The sequence below is a fragment of the Gossypium raimondii genome, chromosome 8 (genome assembly GCF_025698545.1).
Source record: "Gossypium raimondii isolate GPD5lz chromosome 8, ASM2569854v1, whole genome shotgun sequence".
In the NCBI taxonomy this organism is placed as follows: Eukaryota; Viridiplantae; Streptophyta; class Magnoliopsida; order Malvales; family Malvaceae; genus Gossypium; species Gossypium raimondii.
In genome coordinates this window covers 3,249,784-3,263,386 of record NC_068572.1, presented here as the reverse complement: position 1 = coordinate 3,263,386, position 13,603 = coordinate 3,249,784, and the positions used below count along the sequence as shown (strand labels likewise).

The following is a 13,603-nucleotide window of genomic DNA, read 5'->3' as shown; positions in this document are numbered from 1 at the left end:
CATCATCAACTGCAATTTTATTTATAAAATATATATTTATATGAATCATAATTAATTGAACAAAGCACTTAGGATGATTGAAGGGTTTCTGTCTGTTCTTGAGGGCTTCAATCCTTAATGGATGCTGCAAGATAAAGGAACCTGTAAGTATTGAGTTTTGATCATACAATAACAATACCATAATTAATAGGGTAAATTATCAAAAGTTACTTTTGTTTGCCTCATGTTACATTTTAGTCACTTATGTTTAAAATGTTACGTTTTAGTCATTTACATTATCGCGTTGTAATATTTTAGTCACTGAGCTGTTAATTATCGTTAATGGTGTAATGGTAAGTTGACGTGGCACGTTAAATCATCATTTCAAATAAAAATTTTAAGTTAATTTATACAATCGGTCTCTATATTTTTTGTTTCGAGCAATTTAATTTTTTCCTTTTATATTTTTTAAACTTTTCTTTTTTTTTCCATTCTCTTCTGCTTCTCCCTCTGTTTTCCTCCATTCTCCATTTCTTTTAACGTAGTTTTTCTATGTTTTCCATTTGCTAAAACTAATCCCTATACTTTTATTTTTTTAACAGTTTAATTTATTTGAGTGAGGCGAGCTTGTGGATTAGTTTTAACAAATGGAAAATATAGAAAAACTATGTTAAAAGAAATGAAGAAGGGGAGAAAACAGAGGGAGAAACAGAAGAGAATGGAAATTAAAAAATAAAAAAATTAAAAGAACATAAAAGAAAAAATTATATTTTTCAAAATGAAAAAATATAGGGATCAATTGTAGAATTTAACCTAAAATTTTCATTTAAAATGATGATTTAAATTGTCATGCCAGCTTACTATTATACCGTTAACGGTAATTAACGGCTCAGTAACTAAAATGTTACAACACGATAACGTAAGTAACTAAAATGTAACATTTCAAACAAAAGTGACCAAAATATAACTTGAGGCAAATAAAAGTGACTATTTTAATAGTTTACCTAACTAATATTTTAGACTGTTTTATTTAAGAATTTGATTTGATTTTCTTGACGTTATTAGATCATTGTCGAATATTTTAACATATCAAATTTAAGTATCTTAATCCTTAATTCAACCACCGTACGAATTCAATTATTTTTAAAAAAAATTATTTTTAGTTAATATTAAAAAAAATCTATTCGAATTCAATCTAAAAATTTTTTTTTTTTTAAAAAGCCCTTACTCGTGGCTGTTGGTGTTCTTAGAGATTGGTTAATTAATTGAACATTGCACTTATTAGGAATAGATGAGGCCACTGTTAGAGTAATCAATGAATGTGACTAAAAGCACGCGTTAAGCAGTTAGTCAGTTTTGGTGTCAGTTACAGCACATGCTACACATGCTACGTACTTGTATAAATACTTAGCCAATCTGCATGGTTAAGATCAAGTTAATGGAAGAGAATTATTTTCCCATATTTGCTGTTCTTTGTATAAGTCTAATAGCCACATCTTCCTTAATACTGGGGAATCCAGCGGCGGCCTGTTTGATACAGCTACAGGCTGTTTGCTTCTCGGCAGTGGTGACGGCGATTTTCTCGAGTTTCGCCAGCCCGCCACAGCAGAGTGCCGAGGGATAACCTGTCCTTGAGGTCAGGTAAGGAACACAGTAAACTAAACATTCATCCACTTCGTCACAACTTACGACGGCCGTTTCTCCTGGCTCCGCCATGAATTGCACCATGGTAACCACCACAATAACTGAGATCACTAAACCCTTCATCTCAAGCTTTCATCTTCGTGTAGTTTGTTTTAAGCTTGTGCTTGAGTTGCTGAATGGGAATTTATATTGGGTAATGATATGTATAGCATTTTGGTGACATTGGCATGGATAAAATATGTGGGCCACGCTCACAAATGACAGTTAAATTTTTGGGTAAGTCTCACCTAAGGTTATTAAATTAGTAGTAACTTTATGCTTTGGTCACTTAACTTCAAAAAATAACAAAATGGTCACTGAATTATTCAAAAGTTTTTATTTAAGTTCTTGGGTAATTAAGTTTTTTTTAAAAGTTTGGCTAGTGAACTCTAAGCAACAATTCAACGAACAGTGCAGTGGATTAGTATCCATTGACAAGTTGAAAAATATACATTAAATCCAAGTCGACCTGAAGGTCAATATCAAATATTGTAGAAGAAAGTTGTTTGGATTTTGCTTCTTAGATTTGTGACATTAAAATTGTTTCAAGAAAAAAAATTGAACTATTGAAGTGAAAGGGAAGATGAGTTTTTTATTGGTATAATCAATGCGAAAAGAAAAAGCCATACAATAGCGGTTTTAAAATCATTAATGACTTAAATGAAAACTTTCGAAAAATTTAATGACTATTTTGTAACTTTTTGAAGTTGAGTGACGAAAACGTAAATTTACTGATAGTTTAGTGACCATGAATGTAATTTACTCCTTAAATTTTGCCTCTAAGTGAATGAGATAAAAGAAAGTTGAGAAATAATCACATGACATCAGGGGTGAAGCCAAATATTTTTTTGGGCGGGGAGCGGAATTAAGTTGTATGTTTTTACGATAGTAAAAATACAATTTCACCATTTTAATAGCCTATATCTTTATAATTTTTAAAGGATTAAATTAAATTTTTATCATTTGGGAGGACCAAAGTGTAATTTTACTATTACTAATTTAAAATTTTATAAATTATAAAGTAACCTGAATGGAAAATTTTCACTTTAGGAGGGTCGGGCCCCTGCCAACCCTCCCTGGCTTCGCCACTACATGACATTCTAGGAGATTGAGTTGTACTTTAAAACCGTAAATAGCTGAACTTTGCTAGGTAGAGTGGAAAGGAAATTGAGGGATGGAAAATTGAAGGGTAGAAAACTAGAAGGATGAAAAACATAATTCTTCTTTCTAGAGGTGTGCTTGGTAAGAGAAATGGTTGCTTGGTAGAATTGAAAAGTGAAAGGAAAAAAATAGAACATTTAAAAAATGCATAATTCTAAACATACATTTCTTTCTATTTTCTTTTCAATTAAGCGTACTCACCTAGGACACCTTCAAAGCTGAATGGTTGCAACATAAATGGCAATAACAACTTGTGAGATGATGATGATCATTGTAGGTATTGTTTGACGTATGTTACTTGCAGCAGTATTGAAGACAAGCTTTGTGGAGATATCATTATAAGCTCTTTATCAACCCCTTTGCTTTGCAACTTGACATTTCACTTTTTCCTTACACTGCTCACACATTTCCCATGAAAAATTAGATTTGAATGATTATATTCTTACTCGTTTGATAACATTGTATTAGTTTGGGTTTTATCAAATTGGATCGGTTCGGACTTTCAATTTTGAATAATTTTAGTTTAAAACAATTATAGATTCCATCATTTGAGTTCAAGTTGACTTAAATAATTACAAGTTTGAATAAATTATCTCATTTTGAGTTATTTGATTATTTCGGACTTGATCAAATTGACCAAATCCAATTTAAATTGCTAAATTTTTATGATCAAGTTTGAATTTTTAAATTCGAATACATTAGATGGAATATTCAAAACAGGTGTTAAACATAAATGTTATTTAAAAAAAAAAAAAACTGGATAAAATTGATACTTAATACTCAGAAGCAGATTCAGCTTAGTTTGCAATTTTTCTTTTGGTCCATAATTAGATTTCTGCTAAAATGCCCAAAACCCAATTTTGAAGAATTGAAGTTTTGTTTTCAGAAGATTAAAACAAAAAAAGAGAAAAGAAAAAGAAAAGGAAAGAACAACAACGAATAAAATCTTTGTTCCTTGTGTAGTATCAAATAAAAAGCGCGTAATATCTTTTAAATTAATTAGATGTATAAAAATAGAAAGCAAAAAAAATCAATATATTAAACTTCACCAGGTAATATTAGACATGAGTACATAACACAAACACGACATGAAAGAATAACATAAACATGACACAAATACACCAACGTTAGAATTTATATATAATATAAATTATTAAAATATCAAAATTTATATAAATATAAAATATCTTAAATGACCTAACAAAACTATACAAACATAATATAAACACACATTATCACTCAAAAAAGCACATACTTAAAGCTTATGAATTAAATTATCAAAAAATTTACTTACATGATTTCCACACAACTTTAAATTGGTCATATGACTATTTTTCTTTATTTTAAAAATGCCACATAATCCAATTTAACATAATTCCTTTTATGATGTTATCCAAAAGAGTAGAGGAACTAAATCCCAGTACTAAAAGCAGAGGGATTAAATATGCAAAAAATATAGGGACTAAGCCGTAATTAGAACAGATTTTTTTTTCCCGTGCACGCTAATGTACATGATTCATCCATGCATATCAACACCATATGTACGCAACATTAACATAATAAAACATGGTAGCTAATAGCTATTGTACATGTAGCATCGCTATCAAATTTGGGAATATGCGAGAAAATTAGTCGCACTTTTTTCCGTATAGGGACCAAAACAAATGTAAAAGCAAAGCAATTCATATGATTACAATTAGCTTTAGGAAATTCTTATTAAAATAAAAACCAAACACAAGAACAACACCATGAAGCCAAGCCACCGGTAGATTCATGAACCCATGGACAGTTTTTTCAATGGTGTTCTCAACCACCATTGAATCAGTGAAGAACAAATAAGAGTTACCAAAAACTACAAAATGAAAACGAAAGGAAGATAGAAATGAGAAATACCATGAATCCCGAGCGTTATAAAAGCAAAGTGGCAGCCAGAGAATGATCAAAACTCCAATGCCGTATGACGCAAGTCCAAAGCAGCTTCCACTCGGTTTCCTCCCTCTGGGTGGTTTGAGTTTCTCAATGGACCCTAGAATGGCCGAGTCATACTGCACTGTTGCATTCAAAGATTAGATCAGGCAGCCCCGATAAACAAAGTATGGGAAACAAGAACGCTCAAGTCCAACTTTTCTAACATAATGGAACTATCAGCCATACAAAGCAATAAGCAATGATATAATCTTCATGATGCAGCATGAAGTGCATGATTAAAAAGTGAAATAACTTGAATTTGTAAATCTTGGATATCTAAGTGTTCTAAATTTTGGGTCTGTGTTTTGTCCTATCTTTCCCAACTCAATAGGAATAGCAATGGGTTTACGATATGCTAACAATTCTGAAATTATAACGCCACAATTGTCAAATTCACTACCAAAGCAGCACTATCACTGCCTGAAAAGCAGAATCATTGGTTACTGGGACTATCGTGAACAAAAATCTGGTTGGTCTTCTAAACGCCGTCCAATAAGTTGCATGTTCTATCTTCAGGACATCAGATGCCTTCTCCTGCATTTTCTCCAAACCGTTAGTTATCAACAAATGCAGTCAGTTCAAACAATGCACTACAATTAGAAGTTCTGTGAATTCAATAAATAAATATAACTCTACAACTGGTGATAACCAACCATCCACAGCATTAAAGAATGGGTAAAATAGTGACCAAAATCAAACTGTGGAAGACTTAAAGAAAAGAAAAAGCAGAAGATATCATGAAAAGCGTAAAACCTCTTCAGTAAAAATATTATTCAAGGATTAGAACGAAAGTGGATTAAGTTGAAAAAAGTATTAACCTCTTGTGTCGGCTCTGGTCTTCCTCAAAGTCCATCATTCCACCAGGTTCAGAGTTGATTTCATTGAGCCCTTGGAAGCCAGTATTGGCCTGCTTGCAGTCTGTAACTTCTGGCACAATATAAGCCTCATCGACCAACATACCTCGATATCGAACGAGTAAAGTCATGGCATGCTAATCCTAGATCCAGTTAAGCTCACTCATTTGCATCTTAACAAGTTGCAGCTTTAAGCTCCAAACTTTTTCTGTCTAAGCATTTTTGGAAGAATTAAAGAACTCTCTTTCCCATGACCACCCCTCCTACCAAAACAATTTCAATATTTAAAGAGATGCATTCATGTCTACGACTAGCACATTCATGGAAAGTCAAACTAGTTCTGCTATCTTCAATGCTTATATAGAATTAGTTTAAAAACTAAAAACACAACAATAGAAATAATGATAACACTTTCAGCTGCATTTTGCATCTCATGCTTTGTAATGGTCCAATCAATCTATTTAAGGGAAAACTGGGTTCAACTGACCTTGACGGAGACAGCTTTCTTTACTTCCAGCACCCTATCTTCAAGCTCCTTTCGGTGTTTCTTGTCCAACTCACTCATTGTATCAGCCCATTTTATCTTGTCTTGAATTGTGACAAGTAAGTTATCTGACGTAGCCAACCTAGGTTCTCATCCATAGATAGATGGTAGTTATATAAGCTGATATCAATCAAATTTGTGTTTGCATTTCTATCAAACCTTGTTGAACTAGCCAGCTCTAATGAACAAAGCCAAAAGCTAATATGACATCAGACAGTAGCAACTATTAATGCTGCAAGCACAGAGGTCTTAATCACACATTTAATTAGAACCAGGATGTTACCAGTTTGATAGTGTTTGTATCATACTTCCAAGTTGTCCTGGCCTCAAATCCCTCCCAGCAGCAAATTGAACCTTCAATAGCATATATGAGAAACATTAATAAGCAGGGGAAAAGAAAGGAATACAGCAAAGTATAAAAAACTTCAAACTTGAAGACTGCAAATTGATACCTCAAAATATCTTCGCAGCTGATCCAGCTTTCCTCTAACTAGACCCTGACAAAATGGTTGACAAAGAACGAAGAATCAGCAAACTTTCAGTTCAGTAGTGTTACTCCCTTAAAAAGTCCAACAACCCCTAAAAGCTAAGTTTGATCTCGGGTTTCAGGGCCAAACACCAAATGACAGTTCAGATAGTTGTAGGTACATGTCTGAAGGGCAAAACATATGAAATGTGAAATTGTATTGAAGAAGCTTATTTGCCATGCTGTGTTTGATGCAGAGCCACCTTGAAACTAACAGGCATGATGCACTAGCAGGATGATTCTTTCAGTCTGTTGAATGAAAATCATCCTTTAAAGACAAGTGGTATAGAGAATCACACTAGGAGACTACGTACAGCATACATGCAGTCATTGATTAGAAAATCTTCAAGTTCACGGACATTTGTGACATCTAACTCCAGCATTAGCTGATCATAAGATAGTACCTGAACAAGATATTTAAAAAGTACTATTTAATAAAAGATAAAAGAACTTGATGTAAACCTACATAATAATCAGCATACAAGGATTCCAATCCCCACGAATTTGACATTTATCCCTTTACATTAGAAAGTGAATTAAATGAATTCTGAAAAAGATTAAATTTTCAAGAAATGCTAAGCAATTTGTTCAATCATTTTATGAACTCAGTTACCTAGAGGACAGAGATTTAAAAGTTGCATGCTTGTTAAATGTCAAAATGTGCTATAATGACTAAAACAGAACTAGACTGAGAAATGGCATGTGTAGAAGTGCAAAGGCGTCTTTCTAAGCTGATATGAGGGTGAATCTAGTCATATCTAGGTTGTAGGCATTTCAGGGTATTGTTCTAAGGTGAATTTGGTTTTATCTAGGTTGTAGGTGTTTCGGGGCATTGTTCTTAGGTGTTATGTTGTAATCCATGATCTTGTGTTCAATACCTTTATTAATAAAATCTACTTCCTCATAACTCAAAGAGAATACCTTTTTTGTCTCAGCAAGTGTAAGGACAGTAAGTTGCTTTAACTTGAGAACTTGATCTGGGACCAGTTGAGGAAGCTTACAGCTATTTCCTAATAAAATAGTTGCAAAGTTTATCGCATGACGATGTGCAGAAGAAAAACATGAACAATCAAGTCTAAGAAATATATAAACATCAAATAGTTTAATTAAGTAAAAGCTGAAAAGGCATTCTGCTGCCTACTGTGCCAGGAAGAATAAACATTACTGACAAACACTATCAAAAGGAAGACAATAAAAGTGATGAAGAGAAAGAGTTTGGGGGGAAAAGTCATTTTGTCAATCTGGAAAAGTGATATTCAAATTTAATGCCTTTCCAATCAATAGACCTCAAAATTTCCATTTAGATAATAAGCTCAGTGCATTTTCAAGAAGATTAGTGGAAAGATAGTTTACAACTTCATTAAATGAGGTTCAATTCCATTTCCCGAAGCTCATTTTCATCATATGTTTAAATAGAAAGCTGCAGTTTTAGTCATGAGCAACTATAAAATTAAAATACTTAACATTTACTAGAAGCAAAACCCATATCCCTTTGGGTGTGATTGGTTGGGTGGAAAATTGGAAGAACGGAAGGAGGGAGTGAAAAAGTGGGAAGAAAATAAATTTGGAGTGTGGCAGAAAAGAGAAAGCAAATAAAATAGAAAACCAGTCCTTCCAAATAGGGATGATGAGAGGAGAGAAAACGTGAGAGAGGTATGTTAGTTCAAAATTATGTATTTTTCAAATGTTTTATTTTCTTTCCTTTCATTTTCCAACTCTACCAGGCAATGGATGGAAAGAAATTATTTTTTCTTTCAAATTTTCCATCTTTCCTACCAAGCACACCTATGGAAAGAAAAATTATATTTTCCATCTTTCTATTTTTCTACCCCTTCAATTTTCCATCTTTCCAATTTTCTTTCCACTCTACCAAGCCGGGCTTTAATGACCAATTTTCATGTTTAAACATCAAAATCAACCAACATGGGAGAAAACACATTTCAACCTCTTTGTTATTCGGTATTGAAGTCTAAAACGTACACAGTAGCAACACATTTACTACTAAAAATCTTAAATGCAGGAAAGAAACAAGTGCATTGAAGGCATTACAAACTTCTAACCAAACAGTGGCTCAGCCTAAAACATGGGTTTTTCCCCAACTTACTCTTATAATCGCTCCATGTTCCATGTGCAAACAATCGAAGCACCTCAAGGTGCACCGAATTGTCAGTTCCTTCTAGCTGCAAAAAGTACATTGATTTCAAATAAAATACTCGTAAACTAATGCCTCTGAACAAAAGCTTAACAAAAAACAACTGAACAACTCAGTAACCATTGAATAGCTAGGAAAGAGTATGATCAAACCAACAGTCATAAATGAAATGCCACATGAAACTGATAAAACAATTTGCCACAAAAATTTAAATTAAACAAACAACAAAAAACCCCTACAATATTCAAACCTAATTCCATTGTAACATCAAAGAAAGCAACATGGTTTGCCGAATAGTGTAAACCAAATTTGAAGTATCCTTAACTTTCCGCTCCTTAACTTTCCGCTCCTTTTTCTCACTAACCAAACAGTGCGATCCTACTCCAAAACCTCTTCAACAGCTAATAAACTATGTACACAAAAAGGAAAATTGATAATTGACTATGGTTTTGATTTCTTAGATCGAAGATGGAACAGTCCCTAACCTCAGCGACAGTGGGCACAGCAAGAATCTCAGAGAAGGCGAAAAGTGAAGGATGCGACGTCGCTTCAACGACAACGGAGCCAAGGGCCGAGCCCTTCTGAGCTGATGCTTGCTTCACGAAATGATCAATTACCTCTGCTTGTTTTTCCTCGATTTCCATCTTCAGAAACAGCCTCCCAAATCACACACAGAAGGAAAATTAATAATTAAATAAATTTAATTTTGAAAAATGTGAATGGAAATTAAGAGTTTGGATTGGTGCTGAAGTCGGTTGATTAAGCGACGGAAAGCCTTTAAAAGTTTGAATAAATAAATAAAAATGCTGAATTTTTTGTAGAATTTGTGGGATTTTGATAGTTTCCTGAGAACTAGTAAAATGGCCCCCGCGTTTTGAGACCGGCACAAAAACAGTTGTTCAATTTATTTATTTATTGCCAAAGTTCCTGAAATTGTTTAGTAATATATTTACAAAAAATTGGTATAAAAATAAATAATATTTTGATTTTTGGAATGGTAAAGTTAGGATAATAATAGGAAGTTTCGCATTCAAATTTTATCGATATTTTTTTTGATTTTACCTAGAATGATGGTAAATGTTTCTCCTACCTTACCTAGTGGTTGAGGGTTCAATCATCGCCTTTGGTATGGAGCTGGTTTAAAACTCGTGGCTAATATCTACCTCTTAATAGGCGTACAGTATGTAGAATATTAGTTACTGAACTCAATCCAGTAAATACCTTAAGAAATAAATAAAAAACACATTCATAGTAATATTTATTATTTTATAAAAAAATAAATGATTTTTAGTAATTTTTAACTAAGCTAAGACTTGTTTGCTATGGGTTGATCCTATATGATAACAAATGGGTTAAATCATAAGTTATCATGTATTCTCATTATTGCATATAATTTCTAAAGGATTGCTCGAATAGATAATTGTGTTAACAACTTGTAAACACAGTTCGTAATATTAGTTTTATAAATTTGACATGTTGGATGTATTTTTATTATTGTTATGGGATTATATAATACTCTATGTTGAACAATGTATGATTTGATTTGTCATAAGTTCTATTTGAATGTGGTCTTATAAGTGTAGCGGATCATGATGTGCGGCGTTTTATTAATAGTTTTCACCTAAAGTAATGTGCACAATCATATGATAAAGGTTGATAGTACATAATTTAACAACAAACCTTATCAAGTATGAAAATGGGGTGTTGAAGTTTACCTGTCATTTACTCGCATATAGGCTTTGCTTGATATAGTGGAAAGAAAATAAGAAAGATAGAAAATTGAAGGGGTGGGAAAATAGAAAGATATAGTCGTGTTTGGTAGGAAAAATGAAATAAAAGGAAAAATAAAATATTTGAAAAATGTATAATTTGAACTAAAGTATACTTCTCCTTCTTATCATTCAAATTTGAAAGGATTAATTTTTATCTCCTTCTTATCATTCAAATTTGAAAGGATTAATTTTTTATACATTAAGATAAAAAATTATTTATCCTTTTATTTTCTTTCCCCCACTTTTTTTCCTTACTAAATACACTCAAATTTTATTTTCTTTCCACTTTTCATTCGCCTTCTTTTATTCCCCATTCTTTCTATCAAACCAAACAGGCTCTTAAAGTTGGAAAAATTAAACCTCTCAGGAGTGAATCTAGAATTTTTTTTTTGAGAGACAAAATTCAATTGTATATTTTTATAATAATAAAAATATAATTTGATCGTTGTAATAGACTATATCTTTATAATTTTTAAAAAAATATATTAAATTTTTATCATTTTTTAATATCAAAATATAATTTTACGATTATTAATTTAAAATTTTATAATTTATAAAACACCTAAATAATTTTTTTTCCATTTTAGGAAGGCTGCCCCTCCCAACGCCTTGAATTCGCCACTAAAACCTCATATACAAATATGCGATTGTTCGCGTTTTCAAGTAAAGTACTCATGTTTGCACATGATCATGCGTCATCTCTAATTTCAACATTTTCACTTTGACTACATGTAGTGATGAGCGCATTTGAAATTGAGTTGTTTTAGCTATGCTCTCAACTTATATTGATTCTCATTTGGCATTGAAAATTTCACATTTCTTCTAGTCTGAAAAGTTTGTTTCACGTGCTAGTAAATTTTTGGTTGTGACGAAAAAGAAAAAGAAGAAAAATGAATATTTGTAACTCGATAAAGACTAGGTATATGGATTTCAACAATTATAAATGTCGAGTTTCATTCAAAGCATATATTATAATTAGGTTTTTAAATTTAATTAAAGAGTTTAAAACCTATGAGTATTGAGGTATTACTCTTGTATTATTTAGTATGAATATTCGTGGTTAAGATTAAATATAGGTCTTATTTGGCAATTAACGGTAGTTGATTGTAGTGACCGATTTGACCAACCGATTTTATTAATTGTTTATTTAAAAGTGTTTGATAAAACTTAAATGATAGTTGAAAGTGATATGTGTAAAATGATAAATAAGAACGTGTTATATTTTATTATTAATTATTTATTTGTTTATAATACTTTTATCTTTATTGGGTAAAATTATTTAAATAAAACACTATTACCAAAGAATTCAAATATCGTTGTGGAAATTAATTAGTGAATATTTTTAATTTTAAATAAACAAAATTTGTAAGTTTATTATTTGCAAATATTAACTTTGTGAAATTTGATAAATATTAATAGTGTATCAATATGATTGTAAACTATATTCTTAGTGATAATTATGTCATGTTATTAGTATGTAAACTAGTGATAATTATGTCACACTCTGAAAAATTTTGTCAAGTGGCGTATTTCAATTAATATAAAGTTGCATAAGAAATCATTTTACACAGGTAAATTAAAAATAAATTAAAAGAGTATATAAATATTGAAGGATGAATGTATTCAATTAAAAAATTCTTGCGGCAATGTTGATTTTTTTTAGTTTTACTTTGGACGTTGGAGATGAAAGTGAAAATGGAATAACGAAGGCTACTGATATCTTGACGCCTCTATTAGGTTTAAGAGCATGTGGCAAATGAAGTAAATTTTTAGCAAGCATAGTTAGATATGTCATTCCACATATCTTATTCTCAATTAGTTGTTGAAAAAAAGTTATCTATCCTAGAGTTTTTTGTTTTGAATGTTTTAAACTCAACAAGCTCTTACAAACCTTTATTCACCAAACATTACAATTAGATGGTTTGATGATTTAATCCTCCATTTGTGCCTAAATTAACTAAAAAAAACCCAAAATTTTGTTTACCAAACACCCCCATAGATTCATGAATTTAATTTGTAAGGAACTTGACACTTGTATTTTTCTTATATTCATTAGAGTTTAAAATCTTTAATGATTATGAATTTAATTTGAAAGTAAATTACCATTCCATCGGCAACATCGAGTTCTGCTTTTGTAACAACTTGATTTTCAGTGATGTCAGAAACAGTGGCTTTGAGACAATAAATTTTGACGAAATACTTGGTATATATTATTTAATTAGTGTATTCATGAGGTCTACAGGGTCATATTAAATTTTGGTTGAAATTTTTATTGTTTGGATAGTTTAATAAGTAAAAAGGATTGAATTGTAAAAGTTGAATAGTTAAATTAAAGGGACTAAATGGATAGTAAACCCATGGGAATTTAGTTAGTGGAATTAAATGATGATTTGCATAAGTGAATGGCTTAAACAGAGGTTAATTAAGGTTGATTAGGAAAGTTGTCAAAATTACAAAAATACTATAGTATATATATTAAATTAAACATAAAAAAAATTGAAGAAATTTCTCATTTTCTTCATCTTGTTCACGGCTAATAGAGGAAAAGCTAAGGTTTTTCCTTTTGATTTTCAAACCTTGATTTGATCAATAACATGGGGATAATCGGGGAAAAGGTAAAACTACGAAATAGTCCCTGTAATTTGAAATATTCTGCAAAACAATTCGGTAAGTTCGTATATTTAATTATACTCCTAAATGCTTACATTCTTGTTAAAACGTTGTTCATATACTGGAAATACGCTCAATCGAGCCAAACCTTACTGTTATACTGAATGAAGCTCAATCGAGTAAATCATACCTTTATACTGAATGGATGCTTAACCAAACAAATCCTACTATTATACTGACTGATGTTTTATCAAACAAATTCTAATGTTATACTAAGTAAAGCTCAAACGAGTAGAAACCTACGGTTATACTAATGAGAAGCTCAATCGAGCAATGCATATGATTATACTAAGC

The 13,603-nt window shown here is 31.4% G+C and overlaps 1 protein-coding gene across 4 annotated transcripts; it reads right to left on the bottom strand.

Annotated features, from left to right (window-relative positions):
- Window positions 1–4,365: 4,365 nt before the first annotated feature.
- Window positions 4,366–9,770, bottom strand: LOC105790312 (COP9 signalosome complex subunit 7). 4 transcript variants are annotated; one of them, XR_001132444.2, is made up of 9 exons: window positions 9,353–9,769; window positions 8,820–8,895; window positions 7,637–7,725; window positions 7,030–7,119; window positions 6,642–6,686; window positions 6,473–6,543; window positions 6,133–6,271; window positions 5,610–5,908; window positions 4,732–5,325 (listed from the first exon to the last, which is right to left on the bottom strand). XR_001132444.2 is itself a non-coding variant. In XM_012617858.2 (8 exons), the coding sequence occupies exons 1-8, from the start codon at window positions 9,509–9,511 to the stop codon at window positions 4,506–4,508; spliced, it is 1,032 nt and encodes a 343-aa protein (XP_012473312.1). In that variant the 5' UTR covers window positions 9,512–9,770; the 3' UTR covers window positions 4,432–4,505. The 4 variants fall into 4 exon arrangements, 3 of the variants coding, with proteins under 3 accessions (XP_012473313.1, XP_012473312.1, XP_012473315.1); XM_012617858.2 differs by lacking the exon at window positions 5,610–5,908 and having other exon boundaries at window positions 4,432–4,868; window positions 9,353–9,770; XM_012617861.2 differs by lacking the exon at window positions 5,610–5,908 and having other exon boundaries at window positions 4,701–4,873.
- Window positions 9,771–13,603: the final 3,833 nt, after the last annotated feature.